Here is a 22,649-nt window from a genome sequence, read left to right on the forward strand (position 1 = left end):
TGCACTTTAGGAGATTCTTCCATTAAGGATTATTGTTCCTCAGGCTTAATAGTCAAGGACAGAAAATACGGTGTGTCCAGAGTCAAAAATCAAAACAAATTCAAGATGGTCTAGTATCAGAAAAGCAATATTTATTGCCTTGCTTTATGCATAAAATGCTATTTATACAGTATTAAACCAAGCAATCCACTGATTTAAGTTTAAAATTTATACACAAAAAAGTAATGATACAGAACATTCAGCTGACTGCTGTTTCGCCAAATTTTGAAAGGGTCTTATTTTGAAGCTTTTGCCTCCGAAGGGTTTTCCCCAGTATCCAATGTCTTCAGCAATCTGAAAAGGCCAGCTGCTTCTCGTATCCGACTGAACTCAATACAAAATGCCTGCACTTCTATAAACAAGTCCTGTACATTAATAATTTTGTTCCGGATCAAAGATTGGAGAAAGACACAAACGAGACGTACCAGGCGGTTCTGAAACAGAAAAGGTCTGGCTTTAATATCTGAAAATACGTCCAAGCAATTCTGTTGAAGAGTCTGACCCTTTGTACTGGTATTTTGTGACAATTCAACTGGAATTAGTTATATCAGTTTACCAACCTTTTCACTTCAAGATTTATACAATCTGCATTTAGCCCTTTATTTTTCCCATCTGCTGCCCTATAATGAAATGTTAAGGATAGGGAGCTGGACATGCTCCTCAGTCCTGCATGAAATTTTTTTTACTGATTGTACAAACTAGGTCCTACCACTGTATACTTACTTTATACGTAGGTGGCATGGCTACCTCTTGGGCAAAAACTTGGATCTGAATACAAGATTTCCACAATAGAGTGACTCAAGAGGATATTAAATATATGTACTGAGCATTAAGGATAACTTAGTCATTACTTTTAGGAAAAAGAACCCATTTTAAGAGTAATGTTTCCTAAAAGAAATTATTGCAGAATAATTTCTCATGCTAGAGGATAGAATTTGTGGATTTTTTCAGACTGGGAGGAATTTTAAAAAGCTGGGAGCCATGCCAAACGCAGGGCAAGAAGGTTGGAAATACAGGGTGCTGCCTCATTTGCTAAGGTTTTGAAATGCCACACATTAGCCCTGAGAGCCATTTTGTTTCCACTTCAAGTGTAATTCTTTTTTGCATAGCGTGTCCTTAGAAACAGAATGCCTTCTGTTTATTTTGGTAACTGTGGGCACTTCCCTTTGCAGTACTAAAAAGTGCAGGAGATTCTGGAGTGTTTCTCTGATGACAAAGCACAGCGCTATGCAGAAATAAAGTTAGAAGTGGAAGGATCTGGAAGCTTGAGGACAGGGAGAAGAGGTAAAAATCTAATATGTGGATGGAGAGAAGGGTACCAAGTGAGAGATCTGACTCTCTCTGACACCATATAAAGTCCTGAATAATGTAAGGGAAGCACTGTACAATTACTTTTCTACTGAATGCATGAAGTACTCTGCAGAAAATTAAGACTACTACCTGTGCGCCTATAAAAATACTGAAGGAACAACCCCATCTCAATCATATGCTTATTAAACATCAGAATTTCATTAAAGCGGTATTTTACTTCTTGAAGTCACAATTCGTAAAGAGGGAATATGTGAATTCCCAATGTAGTCACCTTATTAAATCTCACTACTGAAGATGCCTCATCTTGACTTTTAACCAAGTCGTTCTCAAATACCCACCTGCATGTATTTATCCTTAATTTGTTCACAGGTAGAGATGCAATTGGAGATATAAAGGTGAATAAATTCAGGAGGGAGATCAACTGCTGTAGTAAGCCTGTTAAATGTAAAACCAGCTGATTAATGTACAGATAAAGTAGCAAGTTAATCATCCATAGTACCATTAAACAATGGACAAGTATAGTTACCCTCATAATTCAAATTTGTATACGATTCATCGACAATCCACTGTAATGTCTAAGGGAGTTGTCAAAAGACCATAACTCCAAACATTTTAGTTATGTCCAATAAGTGTGTTGCACTAGCCGGACACCAACATCAAAAGGCAAATCTATTTTTACATCAAGTGCAATATAGAAATTGGTTTTATTTAATGTTACTCTCTAGATGTCTCCGTGCAGGAGGCCTACGTCAAAGGCACCCATGTGATCTTTACTGTCTAATAAGCAGATGCACTTCTTACACCCTACAGAAGCTAGTGATGGGCACTGCTTGCGGAGCAACAGAAACTCTCAAGTTACTTATCTGAGTAGATTAGAGCTTATTTGAGTGACAATTTCATACTGTAGCAAGCATCAAATACAACTGTGTATATCAGCATCAGAGATCAAGTTCTAGAAGCTGGAACACTTCTTCTAAAATACACAACTGGAACAGCATTATTTTGTGCTTCAAAAACGTTAGTTTGCCTTAGTTTTTTTCAGGGTTCTAAATTTAGAAATCATGGGAATTAGAACATCATTAATATCTGGATTTCAAAATAAGTTCAAAAGACTTTAAATGACTAAACATGTTAATCACACTATTGGTGTGAAGAACCAGAAGTGTCTCACCAAAGAGCGAGCTAGAGAACATTTTTTTAAAATACGAGAAAGCAAGAGAGCTTGTGCTTTCAGAATAGTGCTATAGACATAATATCTTCAATCACGCAATACATGTACTATACTAATGGATCATTAAGGTGTACAACTGCCATCTGACTTGTTTGAAGGGGACTTTTAAGTTGTTTTCAAGTTGTTTCAATACCCACAAAGTAAGAGAGGTACTACAACTAAGGAATGATCTTACATCACATTTGAAGTATGCCAGTTAGATGCAGTTCTGCAAGATGCTCCAGCTTGCACTAGACTGCTGTGCAACCAGTATGGAACTTTGCTGGATCACAAAGGTTTTGGCTTTTTAATGAAGTGGTTCGGAAGACTGGAGCATGTAGGTCAGTAGGTGTCTTATCATAAGACTTTGCAAGTGTTTTTTATATCCCACAGGACATTTACTTTACCTGATTTCCCTCACCTCAAACTTCCCTTTTGACACTGCCAACCATTTTAAATTTTATGGAAAACTCCTGCCCAGGTGTTTAACAACTCCTTGAATAGTATGGAACGCTTCACAAATTTGCGTGAATAGTTGAAAGACCAAGAGATGGGGAAGAAGTTCCAACTACTTCTCATTTAGCTTGTAGCCTCTGGGAAACTTTCAGGTTAAATACTTAAAACATTTTACTCAGAAGACTAATGCAGATCAGTGTTAGCAGTTTTTCTTTTTTAAACATCCAGAAAAGTAGTCTGCAGTGCTGAAGTGGGGACAGGAAGGAAGAAAACTACAGGGTTTGGCATGAGGGGAAGAAGAATTAGGCTTCTCATTCAAAAATGGTTGCTTAATGCATGAACATACAAGCAAGCTACATATCACTACAGTAACATTTAATCATGGGTATGAAACCCAACTGGTCAATTACAATAGATCTGGAAGTCAACATCCAAGCCTATTATAATAAAACTTCTGAGAACATACTTATCTGACAGTAGTTTGTCCCAACTAAGCAAATTTGAGTGCATCTCTGATGCCAGAAGCAAAAAAAAAATCAGCTGTATTATAGGTGGGGTTGGTAGCACTTCAGAGTAAGGTAGCACTACCCTTCCCATTAAGACCCTGTTTTCAGTTGCTTATAACTTTGCCAAACTTTAATATTTGGGCTGAAATTTTACATGCTGGATGTCTACACCTCAGCTTGATTTTTTTTTAAACGTTAACCAAAATAATTCAGCCATTTCCAAGAATGAGACAAGGGAAAAATAAGTTTTGCCCATGTTAAAATATTCTGGTGACCTTTTCTCTGATGCACTCCCCTGCCCCCATGCTTTGGAACAGGGACTTGAAATTTTGGCAGGGGGTGACCTTCATGTCAAACACTCAAGAGTCACAAAATACCTGATTTAAGGTTGCCTGTGCAGGCTTAATTTGGCTCCCTTGTGTGTATGCATTATGATACAGTATTTTTTCCACAAGACCCCTGGTTCATTTAAGGCACAGGAAGGATGATGCTCACTAAGTGAGCAGAGCAGCTGTTCAATATTTTGTTTTATACTCATTGTTCACTATGTGGCCCTTGGGCCTTAAGTCTTATGTACTGCATACTATTCAAACCCTCCTCTGAATGCTCAGCACTTCTGCAAATCAAGTCAGGCACCCAGAAAATGAAGAACACACAATTAGTGACGACCTGCGAAGGGTTTGGTTCAAGTGACTTGTGTAGCATCACACAGGAACTCTGGCTGAGGCAGAATACAATTCTCCAACTGCCTTAACCATGAGGTCATCCTTTCTCTTCACTACACACCTTCCAAGTTCTGCAACAAATGAGGCAGGGTTCTAGATAGTCTGTTTCACTACACAGCCCTGATTCCAATCCAGAGCAAGTACATCCCGTGCACTGAAGGAGGTGGGGGTCCTGTGGAAAAATTGTATGGGATCATGTAAATAAAGACTATCAACGTACAGGCACAAGGGGGCCCAATTAAAGCTGCACAGACAACTTTTATTCTGGCATTTTCAAACTCTCGAGTGTGACTTTGCAATTTAATCTAGTTTGTGTGTTATGTAAATAAAAGCAAAGAAATGCCCCTGCATAACAGTTCTGTTGTACCCATCGTATGCAATGGAGCTTTCGCTCTAGAAGTTTACAGCATCCATAAGCGTAGCATTATACAGAGGCATCAAAATCCATTGCGGTCAGTGTCTCTAAGTAGACTCTTTTAAAAGTAACACGAGCTAGCAGAACCTTCTGTTAAAGAATCACTGCACTGACTCCAGATGTAGGACTTTTCCCTCTATAGCAGGTGGCACAGCTCTCCAGCTGACTGAATGAACAAGAACTGTGTGTTTCTTGTTGCTCCTGTTCATTCTGCCTGCTGCAAAACAGTAGAGATAACAGGGGAGGCGTCTGAGGAGAGAGAAAGCGAGAAACAAGGAAACGAGATCATAACTTTACCCTGGTAGAAGCAGTACTTCCTCAGACTCACACTAGTAGTAGTTTTGGTATTAAAATGCTCCCAGATTGTATTTCCATAAACTCTAGGCAAAAACGACAATCTCACCCTTCACATGCTCTTGTTGACATCTTCTGATTCTTCTCTTCCACCCCAAAAAAGTCATTCCAGTTAAGATGAGCTGCTGTAAAATCTCTCTATTAGTGCTTCCCCATAGGCCTCAGGAGTATCAGTACAATACTATTCTAAGAGGACTAAAAATAGCATTGAAATCTGTCTCCAATTTCAATATCAAAGGTGATCAATTTACAAGTGAAGTTTTTTCACTACTCCTCTACAAACTTTACATAGCAATGAGCGGCGGGGCTGTTTCATTATTGTGTAGACTTCTGGGATGGGGATAGAGCCCAACCTCGGAAGTCTACACAGCAATGAAGCAGCCCCACAGCCCCTTTGCTGTGTAGACAGACATACCCTAGGAGAAGTTACGTTCTTTATTGCACACACACACACGTTAAAAATGGTCAGTGAGCTAAATTAAACCCAATGAAAGCAACGGTACCTGATGTAACTGAATGGAATAATTCCGATGCATAATATGAAATAGAATCTGTCTCAGTCTTGCAGGACTAACAGTAAAAACATGAACATTTACCACTTGTGTCAGGTACAGAGTACACCAGTGGAACAGATTTGTTAAATAAGCTAGTGCCATTTCTACAGTCTATTTTGGAAAACAACAGTAACTAATACTATTTCTGAATCTAATTATTGCAAGACCCCAGAAGTGCACTATTCTGTCATTTTGTGCATTCCTGTAGCAGATAAGTATGGCAATATTAAAACGTTTACGGCTTATTGATTAGCAAATCTTGAAATGTTAAAGATAGATTTTTTTTTAAAGGATACATTGTCACTTTCTCATATGAGTGCTGTTATTCATAGAACTAGCTGCTCTCTAATAAGGATGCTTTTGTATATTAGATGGTGGTTATTAGGCAAAAACTCAGTTTAAAAGTTTGTGGTGATCAGATAAATTTTCATAAAGCTGTGAAGACTGAAAAAAGCTTATTCCTACTAAAAGTGTTCTCTTGATGTACACAGATGATACACAAAGAAATTTTACATATAAATAATTGTCAAGTTCAACATGAAAATGAGAGAAGCCACAACCATTCAAACTAAATACATTCACTGTCACGTGATTTGATTTACAACAGCACAGAAGAGTTGATTTTCTTTGGAAATATAAATGTAGAAAAGTAAGAATCTTCTAGTTAAGCATAACATTCTACTGAGATTGCCATTAACCCAATAGAACTACACTTTTCTATTAAGAGGTGGGATTCAATGTGAATTTCAAATAAGAAGCAAGATTTCAAGATTTGCCCTATTTCATTTGCAGAACAAAATGGCGGACACAACACTCATATCACAGAGGCAAAACCACTACTACGCACAGCCTTGTTTTAAGATATATTGCATAATTATTTCTGTGAATACTCCTACTGAAATGAACTGTGCCTCTCATGTTAGTGGCATTTCATGAAGAAGTGTTTATTACTTTGTTTGAATTAATTAGCAATATTACACCTTTCATTGAATAAACCCTTAAAAGGGATGAAACTAACTTGACATACAGGCAGTTTTGAATGATAGTGTTCAGACTTCTTTTGGCAAGAGGACAGGTAATTCAAAGCTGCTTCACTGCATTTTAGTGAGTCTGCTTATATAGTATAAATTGGTATATTTAGTCAGATGAGTTCAGCACTTTTCCAGCCAATGATCATGTCCTGTGGTAAAAGAGCATAGAGGAGTCTTCTCTTCCCCCTTCTTGCTTTAATATGTCTGATTTGTGCACAAGGACCATCTTTTTCAGGCCAAAACCTATTTCAATGAAATTTGACAGCTATTTCCTAAACTCCTGCTAACTTTGGTACCCTTTAGGGGCACAGTGGAACAAGCTACTTTTCAAATTTGACTATACCACTATGCATAAAGCCACAATCAGTAAAACTCATCAGGTACTTCCTGTGAAACATTATGCTTTCATTTTTTTAAAAAACAGCACTGATCAGAGCACTCCAGTGCGAGAACTCACAAAGATAAGTTTAGATTTAAGATGACAAGGAACACTTACCGATTTACAACTTCCATTGAATGTAAAGACATGTCCATGTTGACCAGGACAGAAAAATACTCTGTTATCTGACTGGACTGCATTAGCTTAAGCAACATTTCTATAGCAACTAAAGGATTATTTTCCACCAGGTCAGGCAGTTTGGCAGGAGTGAGGCCAATGTGGTAAACAAGCTTGGGGTCCTTTTCTAATTCTCCAAGAAGCTATAAAAAAAACAACATCATTTTAAATTTGAATTAAACTGTACATGGTTGACCACACAAGGTGAACTAGAAACCTAGCCTGGATTTTATTATGACTTAGTTTAATAAAATATTCTGCCTTGTGCAGAAATTCCAGTGATATGAACAACGACTCCAAGTTTCCTGTAATTGTCAACAGGTTATGCATTTTTTACAAAAATGATGTAGCCTGCAAAACAAAAGCAATAATCCATCTATATTATACAAAAGGAGAATAATTCTAGCCACTTGGATTTAAGTATTTCTTCTTATACATATTTTGTTTTCTTCTAATATTTCAGTTTCTGCCCCAGGGCAACTGCACAGAAAAGCCTTTAAAAGAAGCTAGGGTTTGAAGCTCATGGCAGTTAGTAGCCTTGTATGTTGTGGAAAAAATTAAACCCACATAATCCAAGTTTCATTTTTATCTCTTGCTCTAGCTCTTTCATTGAACCGGAAAATACACTGTTTAACTGACCTTACCAACAACTTTGATAAGTTATCTTAGACAGAAAGAGATAGTTGTTCTAGAACATCTCTCTCCTTATACAGTACAATGATAAGACTAAGACCCATTGAAGTCAGTAGTAACACTCTGACTAACTTCAGCCAGACAAGATTAGGCCCTTAGCATTTCTACATAAACATCTTATTGAAAGCCTCTGCCAAACCTGAAACAGCATTACTGCAACAAGGTTATCCTAGCAGGGAAATACTGTTGCTAGTTACTAGTCACATTTTCCATTTGTTCAGCTAATGTCTATCTGCTGTTTCAACACACACTGCCAAGTTTTAAAAAATGCTTTCCTCACCTGACCATACACAAACCAAGACTCCAGAATTTTGGTATTGAGACAAGACAACTCAAACAATATTGAGATTTCCTAAATTTGGAGACAGTTTTAAGCAAGTCCACTCCTTGGCAGGACAAATCTTCAAACTTCTGGAGTGCCCACAGACAGATTAGTGCTCTACACAGGAGTTTAGAGAGTTTAAATCTTGTAGTGACACTTCCATCTTAGCACCTCGGGCTACTGTTTGTTTTGAGTTCCATCATTCTGCTTCACTGGGTCTGCTCTGTGACTATTTTAATTTTATGTAATATAAATAGGCGTGGAAAGATTAGATTTTTTTATCATCTGTATATGTTGATTTCACCATATATACAACAATGCAAAATATTTCCATCAATGATAACTGAAATGTACAGATAGGCCAACTTAGAACAATGCTGCTTGAGAACTTAAGAGTTTGATTTAAGGATATTTACTTTGTATATTTTGACATGTGATGCTGACAATTTCTGTTTTAATGGTTATGAAGCTTTAACTTTTTGAATCTCAAAATTTACTGTCATTAAATAATTACTGTCTGACCCCAAATGTTCACAAATATAGGAAATTATAAATTGATAAAAAATTTAAAAATGCTTAAATAAACAAATATTGATATTATTCACTGAAATTATTTTAAAAAATTGAATTCTGTCAACCCCAAATATAATGAGTTGAGTACTATTTAAGTCATTTAATTTGACCCTAGTTTTCTAAAATGTATGAAATACAAGAACATGCATAGGAAAGATTAGAAGGGAGGGCAGCTAGCACATAGTACCCACCTGTGTTTGCTGGGGAGAGGACAAAGGACTTTTGAAAGCCTTAGCCATGATGCGTTTGATCTCCACTCCAGTGCTGTTTTTAACACACATTGACTTATCCCACTGAATTGCATGATCTGGCTCTATTGGGTTTAACCAAGCCAGCTCATCCTCACAAATATGGAGTGGAGGTGGTGGCCGGATAAACTCTGGTCGAAAGTGACCTGAAAGACAATGTTGTGAAGATTTCTTTCAAAGGAAAAGTAAAGAGGTGAAGTCCTTTTCGTATTACTCAATGAAAAATCATTTTACATTTAGAAGGTTATTATACTGCATATTTAATATAAGGTTGACAATAGCAATACCTCTCTCCCTCCCACAACTGTAATACTTTTCAACGTACAATCAGATGAATTTGTTTTTACTGGAGTTTTGTACTATGACGTATGAGCTTGGTCACATACAATCCAATCTACAGAAAAGTAGCTCAACACATCATTTATATCACTCCTTAAGTAATTGTGCCAAAGACTACAGAAACTTAAGAGTAAACAAAGATGCACATACTTTCTATAGGTGGTTTTGGTCCACTCACTAAAGCTTCAGTGATCTGTGAGGCAACAGAGCTGTCAAAACCAGAATTTGAGGAATCTGGGTCAGGATCGCTGAGAATGCTGGGGAAGCTAGCTTTGCTCTGTGTTGGCAACTCAGACTGACGCTCTGAAAAAAAGTTCAGCCCATGATATTAAAGCATACAACCAAAATACAGATGTCAGGAATACTAAAAGTAGCAGGAGACAATCTGAGCTTTAGAACAGCACTGGCTTAAAGAGACAGTGTTAACATGAAATCTAGTTCAGGTTTGTAAACGGTGGGCCATGGAGCATTTGCTGGTGGTGTGCAAAGAGTTGATTGGTCGGTCACATGGTGTTGGCTCTCCTCCTTTCCACTTCCTAAAACTGCATTAGATAGCTAAAAATACTAACACTTTCCCAGTATTACTTTTCCATGAAAACAGCAATTGTTGTATTTGTCACAAGGATTTACATAATTGCAAATGGGAGCAATGCAGTGATCGACTGGGAATGGGTGAGAACATAAGCTATCTGTGAGAATCCTCTGGGACAGTGGTTCTCAAGTGGGGGGCCAAGAGCTGTTTCAGGAGGCCACGCCCTCTGAGGCAGGAGCCCCGGCACCCTAGGATTACCATATGTCCGGTTTTCCCCAGGCATAGCCTCTTTTGATTCTCCACTGTCTGTCTGAGCAGATTTTTTCAAATCAGAGGCTATATCCGGGCTTTTGCAGAGCCTCACTGGTTCCTTCCCTTGTAGCTGATGGGGCAGGATCTGGCAGCTGTGAGGGACCAAACAGCTTCACAATGCAGCATGTCAGCCTCATGCTGCCAGATCCTGAACCCTTTCTCTAGGGAGCAGCTCCAGTTGGGGCTGCATTTCGCAACAGGTGAGCTAATCCCATGCTGCAAGGCTGGTGGGAAGGGCAGAAAGAGGACAGGCTGTGGCTGTTTCCAGGGAGGAGCTATGTGCAGCTGCTGGAGGTGAGAGACAGGCTGCACCAGGTGCACAGGAAGCATGGAAGGGGAGTGCAGAGGTCAGGGTAGAAGGGGCACAGGAGGGTTAGGGGACGACTCCTTCCTGCTCCCCCTCTGCCTCCGCCCTCTGGCCGTGCCTTCTTTTGGGGAACCTGAAACATGATAACCCTAAATGGGGCCAAAGCCCCAAACCCCGGTGCCCCACAGGGCCCTGAAGTTTTTAATAGTATTTTGGGGGGAAGGGGAGGGTTCAGAAAGAAGGTTGAGAACCCCTGCTCTAGGATGTGAGCTAGCTTATGGAAAGAATTAGAACCCCAGATCTAGTCAGTTTCAAAAAATGAGTTTGGAGTAGTTTTTCATGCACTATTCTTGCCAGACTTGTCCCCCTGCCAATTGTGTTTTTACAGTCACATTTCTCTCTCCCTCCCCCCGCTTTCCCCACTGTTGTGTGAAGACCCACACAAACAGACATTCAGACTCTACAATAATGGGGGCCATAAGAAAATCTAAATCAGAGGTAAAAGATTTTTCGACGTGGACTGTGTTTTTAGTGATGTTGCACAGACTAACTACCTTCCCCCATCTGTTGTCACAACATCCCAGTAGCAACTATAGCAATTGCTTACATTGAAAAAATATATATTAGGAGTCTAATATAAATTAAAATGTTATGCATCTGGAAGTGAGCCAGCAGCATGGGACATCCAGCACTATCTGGACTACAGTTGTAAGCAAGGATTGTTCAGAGGTGGACAATGCCCCTAAAAAGGCCAAATTACACAGCATAGAAAATAAATTACACAGTACTACTACTAAATCCAGTAGATATTCTTTGTTACTGCAAAGCTGCTTACAGAGAAAGGAAAATAGGTTTTAAACTTATAGATACATTCTGAGAAACCATAACATGGCTTCTGTCATAGGAGCACTCAAACAAGTTGAGGACTTGGGAGTAGCTGACCCTTTATTCCTAATCCTAAATTTCAGGCTCCAACTTTTATGACCTCTGTAGTACTGTGAAAAAGGATGTCTTTACTTTCTGTCACCCTGATCAGTTCATTTTAAAATAGGTCAACCTTACTTCACAAAAGTCAGTAGCTGACTAACAGATGCCAGCCCCACAGCATTGCTAACAGACTCCATCTGCAAGGGGAAGTCTAAGTATGTGCTTATATCTAGTCATTCAGGGAGTTTTCATCCTTTTGTAGGCATTTTTTACATAGCATGCTCCTTAACAGATTCAGCCTCTAATAATTTGAAGCTTGAAATCTTGGTCCCATAACTAATACAGCTCTTGTTTTGTGCCCAGCAGTCACTGAAGAGAGACACCGTACTGAAATGAAACTACTGCTTCATTTCCTGTGTAACTGAGCTTGTATACTGCCTCTACCTACACCGAATTTGTTTATACTTTCCCCTTTATTTAGAACCTGGTGAGCTAGTACTCAGAGCTTTTCTCTGCAGAAATGTTCTTCATGCTAGATATGGCCCCCTAATTATCTAGTGTTCAAAATTTTAACTGAACCCCTTCCCAAAAATAGACTCAATGTCAGATAACAGAACTCTCTTCCACAGATAATGGTAGCCTGCGGAGTCCAAAGGCTTTTTTTCTAAGTGTATTTCCTATGGCTGGCAAGGGAGCAAGCATGAACCTTTGCCATCAAAGCAAAGGAATAAGCAGAAGTTATTAAGTTTGCAAAGTACCTGGTGGTTTTCTGTTTTATTTTATCTGAATATTGACTCACTGAACTAATTTGGTAGGATATTTTTCCTTCAAGGATATGTATGATATACTTGAATACTTCTTTACCAGTTTCCCAAGAAAAGATATTTGATTGCAAAAAATAAAAATCCAATTTCACCAATTTTCAGAATGCTTCTACTGGTTTATAAACTATTTAGAACTTCAGTATACAAGCCTAAGAATTTTTTTTGGAATATTCTTGACCAATTCCTGCACATTACAAGTAATCCAACAGGCTAAATGTCACATCTAAAAGATGAGTAGATATCATTTCAGTTTGGTGGCACTGTGGTGTTCATCTTAAGGTCATAGCTGGTCAACAGTTGATAGTAAATTGTAGGTTTGATTTGGACCCCAGTATTCCCAGACAATAAAGTACCATCGGATATTATTATGAGATCTACAACAGGTTTAGGCCCCAGTCCTGCAATTCAGTGCACACATGAAGTCTCTTGGGCTTGCAAGGAGTCTCCAATGAACTCAGTGAAGCTCCATGTGGTCACTGCAGTCTGCCCACAAGCAGAAGGTTACAGGATCAGGCCAGATCAATTCTTGGGGATTAGGGAAAGCAAAAGCTGTATTTAAAGCAGAATCCTTAATAAAAGAGCTAAAGATTAATTTGTGTATGGGAAGAGCATAAGCTCCTTAACCCAAGCCACCTAAAGTAAAAAAGCTATTCAAAGGCAAGCAGTTGGAGATCTCTATTGTGGTGCTACATTTTTCCTCTTCTGTAAATTGCAGGAAGCTTCCTTTGATTCCTAACGGAAGGTGCTGAAATGTATTGGAAAAAGCAGCTTTGACTACAAGCCAATTACCCTTAACCAACGTAGTCTTCTGTCAGGCTAACCGTATCGAATAAAGGCAGTATTTTGCCAGAAAACTTCCTTTTCCCACCAGCATCAGAAAATGACGTTTTTGGCAGGATAATGATCCAAACAGGCAGAAGTACAAATAAAGAAACAGAAGCAAATTTTGCAAAAACATTCTGCAAATCAGCAGGTTGAAGAGAAGTTAATACTGATCAAACAAAAAAATCTAAACAAAGTCCTTAGGAAACTGTATTTCTGCCCTTTAAAAAAAGCAATTACAGCTGCAAGTCAAATTGTTCATATTTAAATTCTGATTGTTACTTAGGATATTACTCAGAGAAGATCAGATATTAAAGGACAGGATACATCAGTTGTCTTTCCCATATGTAATTTAACATTCAGGATAGTTATCCTGACAGAATGCTTTAAAATTTTTTGAATAGCAGTAAATCTTTGTGAGGTACATTCTAGAACAAGGTCCAAACTTGTCCCTAAAATGAATCCAGGGATATTCTGAATAGGAGAACACCTTTACAAAAGCCATCAAGATTTACAACTCTTACATGACAAGATTGGCTAGGAAAGAGGGACAAATATAAATAAAGTTCTCAATAACTTTTAAGTTTTTTTTGTTTCACTCTTTTTATACTTTACGGACTACTCAGTTAACTTCTTTTCTACATCTTTGATTACTGGGAAATATATGGACTTGAAACAAGTTATTTTATAAATGGAGAAGTCAAAAAGGTGATTCTGAGGTGTCAAGACAGCAAGAGCAGTTGCCTTCCTATGAGGCACATAGACAACGGCAGGCATTTATTCAAAGAAACAAATCTTGTCTCTCTCACCAACAGAAATTGGTTCAATAAAAGATATTACCTCAGCCACACTGTCTCTGTTATGAACATGTCAGATCAGAGATAGCCTAAGGTCTCTATGTAGTCAAGTTAGTTATGTATGTGATTTATTGTATAATTTTGTTGTATCCACTACATACAGAATAAGCATTGCACATTCAGCTACTTATTTTTAAAAGCAACCAATATCAATGAATTTGTTCCGTTTTCAAAAATACTACTGGCTTTGTATTTTGAAGACAGGACAAACCAAAATGCATGGAACCTCCAGCAAAAACAGTCAAATTTAGTAATTTGGGGTTCTTAATTTGACACCATTCAAAAAGGACCTGATTTTCAGAGGGCAGGTACACAGCTCTTGTGAAAAATCAGACCCCTTCAATGCATTGTAATTTGGGCACCCAAAGTGTCAAGTCATTTTTGAAAGTTTAAGTCAAAGAATACAGCATTCACAAAAATGCTCAGAAAAATTCAAAGAGGGAGACACAGGACTAAGGCAGGAAAACTCAGGCAATAGGTTGAATATCACACTAATATTTGTCTAATTATCCCGAGATTAGGTATTAAAAACTTAGTTCACAGGATCATAGAATATCAGGGTTGGAAGGGACCTCAGGAGGTCATCTAGTCCAACCCCCTGCTCAAAGCAGGACCGATCCCCAATTAAATCATCCCAGCCAGGGCTTTGTCAAGCCTGACCTTAAAAACTTCTAGGGAAGGAGATTCCACCACCTCCCTAGGTAACGCATTCCAGTGTTTCACACGCTCCTAGTGAAAAAGTTTTTCCTAATATCCAACCTAAATCTTGAGACCATTACTTGAGACCATTACTCCTTGTTCTGTCATCTGCTACCATTGAGAACAGTCTAGAGCCATCCTCTTTGGAACCCCCTTTCAGGTAGTTGAAAGCAGCTATCAAATCCCCCCTCATTCTTCTCTTCCGTAGACTAAACATCCCCAGTTCCCTCAGCCTCTCCTCATAAGTCATGTGTTCCAGTCCCCTAATTATTTTGTTGCCCTCCGCTGGACTCTTTCCAATTTTTCCACATCCTTTTTGTAGTGTGGGGCCCAAAACTGGACACAGTACTCCAGATGAGGCCTCACCAGTGTCGAATAGAGGGGAACGATCACGTCCCTCGATCTGCTGGTAATGCCCCTACTTATACAGCCCAAAATGCCATTGGCCTTCTTGGCCACAAGGGCACACTGTTGACTCATATCCAGCTTCTCGTCCACTGTAACCCCTATGTCCTTTTCTGCAGAACTGCTGCCTAGCCATTCGGTCCCTAGTCTCAAACAATGGTTATCACATCCTTATAAGACCATACTTGGATTTTTCGTGCTCCAGACTGGCCCCATTTACTATATCCATCTTTCCTACTGTTTCAATCAGTAGCTCCAAAAGTGACCTACTATAAGTGATGACTCACAACCACCACCCTTTTCTCTCTTTCTCCTGCCAAGTGGTCCAAAAGAATCACTTTTACTAGATACAGCCAGCCAAATTAGCCACTTTCCCAATCTGGAGGCAATACAGGAAGTAACAAAAACCTGAATCATCTCAGATTTATAAAAACTACCAAAAATTCAGTTATAACACCTGGGCTTGCCAAAAGAGATAACTGAAGAAAGAGGTGTAATGGCTGCCTGATAATAAGTTATCCTGTGTTTCTGAATTGGAAACACTGCACAGGATACAAGGGAATAAAATTTAAGCATGAAAACAGCCACCAGAACAAAAGACATGTTTCAGATGTAAAGCCTATTCCTATATTGTAAAAAAAGTGTCTTCACAGCCTCAAAGAAGAAAATTCCATGTATAAAACTTGCTTTTTAAGCCAAATATAAGGCAGTTAAAAATGCTCTGTGCTTGAAGTTTCCACAGCCTAGAATTATAGCTCAACTCATTTTACACTTAAAAAGAAATATCTCGCTTTCACTATTATCTCAAGGAAAAGCTGTCAGGATATACCTAAAATGGTTTGTTATTTCTTACCTGCTAGTGCTAGCTGAAGTCCACTTATATCCACTGACTGGGCCACATTTCCTATATCCATTAAGGCAATCTGTCGAGGAGTCTTCTTGAAGAGTTCTCTAGGAGGAGCCAACATCAGTTGGGAAAGGAAGAATTTTTCTGGTGGAGTTATGGGAGGTAAGAAACCTGAGAAAAACAATTTTCCTCACATGTTACACAGTGGCAATCAATACTTTTCACTTTCTACTGTGAAGGAGCGATGTTTGCTAAACAAACTATGGCACAAATATTAAAATGTATGAATTAGGCTGACACTAAGAATATTCAGTTGTGTTAATATTTTAAATTAAATCCACGCCTCTGTCTATGTAGTATTTAAATATGAGCAATACAGAATAATTTTGCTTAAACTGTCTAATGCAGTGTTTCCCAAACTTGGAATGCCGCTCGTTCAGGGAAAGCCCCTGGCAGGCCAGGCCAGTTTGTTTACCTGCCGCGTCCGCAGGTTCGGCCGGTCACAGCTCCCACTGGCCGCGGTTCACCGCCGCAGGCCAATGGGGACTGCGGGAAGCGGCACCGTCCGAGGGACATACAGGCTGCCGCTTCCCGCAGCCGCCATTGGCCTGCAGCGGCAAACCGCAGCCAGTGGGAGCCGCGATCGGCCGAACCTGCGGACGAGGCAGGTAAACAAACCGGCCCAGCTCGCCAGGGGCTTTCCCCGAACAAGCGGCGTTCCAAGTTTGGGAAACACTGGTCTAATGAACTAAACCCAGTCAAGGTATCTTTGGTTTTAACTATTAAATCATTTTAGACTTATTTCAACAGCCCTATGTCTCCATTTTTGGGTTGAAGGCTAGGTCACAGCATACCATAAGGGCTAATGAAGCCATCTAAAATTAGTTTAATTATTACAATTAAAAAAACCTAGTTCTTCAGCTGTTACCAATGTTTGGTCATCCATGTTAGTAAAACGTAAGCCCTTATATTGCAATTGCATCTATGAGACCCACACAGTCATATCAAGCTCTGTTACACTTTGGGGAATAGTTTGAATTTGGGTGCTCCAGAAATGAAAGGCAATTTGATTAAAACTAGGCAAATACAAGGAAAGCTGAACCCTTCTGTAGAGAGCAGTGAATACAAACAGGCCATCAGGGAAGGAACAGAAGAGAAAAATGTGGCATAAGTAGTAAAGAGCTCCCAACCCTTCCCCACACAACTTTTTAAATTTGGTTTTGAATGTCAAGCAGTCTTGATGCATCATTTTGTTTTCTAATTTAGACCAATGATCAATTCTTAACAAATAACAAGCACATTGCTAGTCACAGCCATAATATTCATTGTAGTTTGTGGTGAACAAGTTGCTATTAACACTACAAATTATTCAAAGTGAAAAACTTTTAGAATCCAGTTTACCTGTCACTATTTATAGTTTGATTTTCATTTCAAAGCCAAGAAATACAAATCACATCAGTTTCTCTTTCAGGTTCTTAATGCTGCTGAGTTTGGGCTTCACACACTGCAGGGAATGTTTGTTTCAAAACAACTTTGTTAAAATTATGGAAACATTTATATTAGTCTTGAATGTTTATAAACAAATTTTTATGGAACTTTATTTTTGGGCCAAGTAAAACTGACAGTATCCCTTTAAGACTGAGCAGAACTTGCCTGTTTTCAGAACTTTATAGCTATCAAAAGTGTTAAACAAGATCTCCATTTGTTGTTAAAGCAGAATTTATAATACTCTGTAAATGCTGAATTTTGTACTTTAGCCATTTTAGTTTTCAATGTAAATAAAATTTAAACTTGGCGCATCCATACACCTTAGTAAGCACTATAGTAACTTTAATAGAATTTAAAATTTGAACTTTTCATATGAAGTTATAAATACTCGAGACTCATTTTGCAGCATGTTATAAATACCTCTTACTGAAATATATACCGAAGGACAATATTTCAAGTAGTCACATCAAAGATAATAGTTCTAATAGCCACCAGTGAATCCACAGAATTTTACTTTCAGCTGAGGGGAAGCTTGGATTTGAAAATCATTTGGATTTAAATTAGTGGCATACAGCCAGTTTATATACTCTCTAGAGCAGTGCTTGTAAAGTTCAACACCCTTTACCCCACATTTTAAACCATGACCAACAGAGCTTGGAGAATACTGAAAAAAAAAGTTTGCTTTAATATTTAAATGTTCAAACAATTTGACTGTGCTGCTTTCAATAAACATTCTCGAAAATATTAATGAAGTGAACGTTTTGCTGAAAAAGCAAGTTTTAAACTATTAAAACTCAGAAAGAATCCAGAATTCATTTGTATTAGCTCCAGAAATCAGAGGCTAAAAATAACTCATCCAATCAGAGATTAAACATTTTACATGTGACCAATGGGTACAAATGGCTCAGGTTTTGAACACTTAAACAACGAGCTGTTTGCAAACAAGCTATAATCCAACATCTAAAGTTAGTTGGCCAAAAAAAGAAAAAAAAATCCTGCTTGTTTTTACATCAAAACAGAAGTTCCTTGTATTTTTATTTTCTAAAAAGCTTGACTGGGTGCTCCCTCAGCTCCCAAATGCAGAAAAGTGGGGTGGAGCACTGAATCATAGAGGTTTTTGAGGTCAGGCTTGACAAAGCCCTGCCTGGGATGATTTAGTTGGGGATTGGTCCTGCTTTGAGCAGGGGGTTGGACTCACTAGATGACCTCTTGAGGTCCCTTCCAACCCTGATATTCTCTGATCTTTCACAAAAGAACTTTTTTGTTCTTTCCAGTGTTTGTCTGGAACATAAGGTGTTTTTTATGATGTGATTAAATTAGGATTTAATCAAATAACACTGCCCCTCCAAATTCCCCTTCCTTCAGTTCCTCTGGTTTCAGCACCTTGTGATGATATTAATCCCTCCAGTTCTTCAAAGCAGAAAAGCAAACCCTGATAATTCTCATGTCAAATGCTTATTTTTAAGTGATTCAGGCCTTCTTTAATTATCACAAAACAGCAAACAGCCCCCCCTCCTTTCCTTCGTAGGGCAATTTCAAAGACAAAATTTTTAAAAGCACCTCTCAACAGGAGTCATCCATCACTCAGCACACATCACTCCGATTCCCAGTTTGGGGGGCACTAGATTAAAGAAGGGAGGCTTACCTGTTACCGTGCCCCTCAAAAATAAATATGTGGAGAAGAGGGTCCCCTTTCGGCCCCGGATCACACAGAGAGGGCCCTATTCCAGGGATTTATTTGTACTGGGAACAGAGGGGACAGGAAAACCTCACTTCTTGCAAATTCCCCCCTACACAAACAGTGAGACATCTCTTACATGGCTTCAAACAACCAACAGCTCTCCAGTGTTGGGGAATGGAGTTAAGCATGCCTGTCTCTCTTCAGTTTCAGAGTAGCAGCCATGTTAGTCTGTATCTGCAAAAAGAAAAGGAGTACTGGTGGCACCTTACAGACTAACAAATTTATTTGAGCATAAGCTTTCGTGAGCTACAGTTCACTTCATCGGATGCATGTAGTGGAAAATACAGTGGGGAGATTTTATATACACAGAGAACATGAACAATGGATGTTACCATACACACTGTAATGAGAGTGATCAGGTAAGATGAACTATTTCATCCAAACCACACCACATGATCCATTGTCTACAGCCAAGCTCTACGACACAACCGCATTGGTTCCAACCCCTCAGACAGAGACAAACACCTACAAGATCTCTATCAAGTGTTCTTACAACTACAATACCCACCAGCTGAAGTGAAGAAACAGATTGACAGAGCCAGAAGAGTACCCAGAAGTTACCTATTACAGGACAGGCCCAACAAAGAAAATAACAGAATGCCACTAGCCAACACCTTCAGCCCCCAACTAAAACCTCTCCAACGCATCATCAAGGATCTACAACCTATCCTGAAGGACGACCCATCACTCTCACAGATCTTGGGAGACAGGCCAGTCCTTGCTTACAGACAGCCTCCCAACCTGAAGCAAATACTCACCAGCAACCACACACCACACAACAAAAACACTAACCCAGGAACCTATCCTTGCAACAAAGCCCATTGCCAACTGTGTCCACCTATCTATGACACCATCATAGTGTGGCTGTTTGTGATTAAGCCCTATCAGAGGCTCGTTCACCTGCACATCTACCAATGTGATATATGCCATTATGTGCCAGCGATGCCCCTCTGCCATGTACATTGGCCAAACCAGACAGTCTCTACGTAAAAGAATAAATGGACACAAATCAGACGTCAAGAATTATAACATTCATAAACCACTCGGAGAACACTTCAACCGCTCTGGTCACTCGATTACAGACCTAAAAGTTGGAATATTACAACAAAAAAACTTCAAAAACAGACTTCAACGAGACACTCCTGAATTGGAATTAATTTGCAAACTGGACACCCTTACATTAGGCTTGAATAGAGACTGGGAGTGGATGGGTAATTACACAAAGTAAAACTATTTCCCCATGTTTATTCCCGCCCCCCCCCCCACTGTTCCTCAGATGTTCTTGTCAACTGCTGGAAATGGCCCACCTTGATTATCACTACAAAAGGTTTTTTTCCTCTCCTGCTGGTAATAGCTCACCTTACCTGATCACTATCATTACAGTGTGTATAGTAACACCCTTGTTTCATGTTCTCTGTTTATATAAAATCTCCGCACTGTATTTTCCACTGAATGCATCCGATAAAGTGAGCTGTAGCTCACGAAAGCTTATGCTCAAATAAATTTGTTAGTCTCTAAGGTGCCACAAGTCCTCCTTTTCTCTTCAGTTTATCTGCTATGTACATTAGTTACTTTAGCCAGAATCCTTCTGATTTTGGAGGGGTAATTTATCTTCATGCACAGCTTCTCGGTTTTCATGGCTTTAATCTAATGCCCCCAAAAATTAAGAGCCAGAGCAATGTGCACTGCCGTTTGAATGGAGTGGTGCATGACCGCTGTTGAGATGTGTTTTTAAACATGTTTTCTGAACTGCACTGCAAAGGAAAAGGGTGCGTGGTGTTTTATAACGTAGAAAGAAAGCCTGAAAGGCTTATTTTAAAGTGTCTGACCTGAGAATAATCCGGGTTTCTTTTGCTGCTTGCTAGAGGGCAGTTTAGATGAGTGAAGAACTAAGGGGACAGGTACCGAAACCAGAGGCAACGGAGTGTTCTTTGATGAACAACGATGTAACTTAACCTCCTGAAAAACTTTTGTGAAAAATACACACACACACACACACACGGCCGAGGGAGGGGGCTGGGGCAGGCTCCGGTCCCGTGGACACAAACCGAAACATCACTCCGCGCGGGGCCTCCTTCTAGCCCCTGCCTGTCTCCCCCGAAAGACTCGGGCCCGATCTCTGCTGAGCGGCCGCAGCCCGGGAGCCACCTCAGCAGCGCGGCCCCCCCACCCATCCACCCCACCCCGGGGAGACCGGGCCTCGCAGCGACGCGACGGCCGCCGAGAAGCGGAGCCGGTTGCTCAGCGGAAACCCCCGCGCCCCGGGCCGGTACCTGAGAGCGGCGGCCGCTCGGCCTCGTCGCCGCGCTCGGGCGCGGGGTTGAGCAGGTGGGCGAAGATGGCGGCGAAGGGGTTGGCGGCCAGCGGCTCGGTGCGGTACATCTCCCAGAGCAGGTAGAGCGCGGTGAGGCGCTGCGGCGGGCTGGGCAGCAGGTCGGGCTGCTGCAGCAGCAGCACCAGCACCGAGCCCAGGCGGAAGTGCTCGGCCTTGCCGAAGTAGTGGTGGAAAGCGCTGGACAGGCCCTCGAAGGTGCTGCCGCCCGCCTCCTCCGAGACGATGCTCAGCAGGCTCGAGAGCTCCTTGGGCGACAGGCTCATCCTGCCCGCCGGGGCCGCCGCGCCGCCCGCCTCCCCGCCGGCGCCGGGGGCCCCCGCCTCCGCTCCCACCAGAGTGCAGGGCGCCGGGCTCCCCCCGCCCCCGGGCATCCAGCTCCCCGCGCGAGCGCGCGTGCACACCCCGGCGGGCCGGCTCCGCACCGCCTACCCCCCACCCCGCCGAGCTCGTCGGGCCGCTGCTGCCGTAAAGCTGCGCGCCGGCTCCGGTACGGCGGTTTTACGACACTGGCGGCCAACGGACCACAGGATTGTTGCCGTTGGAGGGAGATATCGCGGCAGGGGATTGGCCGGCGGCTGCCCCCAATGGGAGCCGGAGTGAGGCAAAAGGTCGGCTGCCGCCACCGTAAAGTCGCGCTCCGGCTCTGGCCCGGCGTGTTTAACTTTGCGACACTGTCGTTCAACAAACCAGGCGGTGGTGTAGCGGGGGGCGGAAGGGAGACACAGCAGCAGGGGGGCGGCCGGGCGGCCGCCGCCCCCGTGGAAGCCGGAGCAGGCAAGGAATTGGCCGCTGCCAGCGGGGATGCGGCTGGGTGCTCCGCCCAGGGAGGCGGGGCCGCCCCAGGACGGGAGGCGGGGCGATGTGCCGGCTTCTCCCGCCTCAGAGCCCCCTGGGACCGGCAGTCAGCGGGCGCGAGCTGTGGGAGCAGCTGCCGGGGAGCGGCCGACGCGCGGGGGCTGCTTTAGCCGGCCTTGTGTGGGCTGGTGCGCCGGAGCCACAGGCAGCCGCCCATCCAGCCCCGTCTTGCTAGCGGGCCCGGCCGCGGTCGCTCGACAAATAACCTGGGGGAAAGGAACCAGGAGTCCTGCCTCCCCGTCCCCTGCGCTTGTTTATTTGCCACCCGCTTTCCTTGCGCTTCAGCAGCTCGCCTCAGGCAGATGCCCACTGCAAACTGAAAAGCGTCCTTGGCAATATGGCTTGGCAAGAGAACCCTTTCGCAAT

At 41.4% G+C, this 22,649-nt stretch overlaps 1 protein-coding gene across 4 annotated transcripts; it reads right to left on the minus strand.

Annotated features, from left to right (window-relative positions):
* Positions 1–109: 109 nt before the first annotated feature.
* Positions 110–21,880, minus strand: CNOT11 (CCR4-NOT transcription complex subunit 11). Of its 4 annotated transcripts, XR_013345833.1 has the most exons (8): positions 21,367–21,880; positions 15,871–16,035; positions 9,483–9,635; positions 8,937–9,139; positions 7,098–7,300; positions 4,750–4,911; positions 1,689–1,785; positions 455–473 (listed from the first exon to the last, which is right to left on the minus strand). XR_013345833.1 is itself a non-coding variant. In XM_077814476.1 (7 exons), the coding sequence occupies exons 1-7, from the start codon at positions 21,797–21,799 to the stop codon at positions 276–278; spliced, it is 1,452 nt and encodes a 483-aa protein (XP_077670602.1). In that variant the 5' UTR covers positions 21,800–21,866; the 3' UTR covers positions 110–275. The 4 variants fall into 4 exon arrangements, 2 of the variants coding, with proteins under 2 accessions (XP_077670602.1, XP_077670615.1); XM_077814476.1 differs by lacking the exon at positions 4,750–4,911 and having other exon boundaries at positions 110–473; positions 21,367–21,866; XR_013345834.1 differs by lacking the exons at positions 455–473; positions 4,750–4,911 and adding an exon at positions 5,066–5,141 and having other exon boundaries at positions 21,367–21,876.
* Positions 21,881–22,649: the final 769 nt, after the last annotated feature.

Source organism: Eretmochelys imbricata, chromosome 1 (assembly GCF_965152235.1).
Source record: "Eretmochelys imbricata isolate rEreImb1 chromosome 1, rEreImb1.hap1, whole genome shotgun sequence".
Taxonomy (NCBI): domain Eukaryota; kingdom Metazoa; phylum Chordata; order Testudines; family Cheloniidae; genus Eretmochelys; species Eretmochelys imbricata.

Coding starts and splice junctions, on each gene's coding strand:
- CNOT11 (XM_077814476.1), bottom strand. CDS start 21,799: ATGCCCGGGGGCGGGGGGAGCCCGGCGCCCTGCACTCTGGTGGGAGCG. Junction 9,636..15,870: donor ACTTCAGCTAGCACTAGCAG/GTAAGAAATAAC, acceptor ACTTTTTTTCAG/AGCGTCAGTCTGAGTTGCCA. Junction 7,301..8,936: donor CCTCTCCCCAGCAAACACAG/GTGGGTACTATG, acceptor TTTTTTTTATAG/CTTCTTGGAGAATTAGAAAA.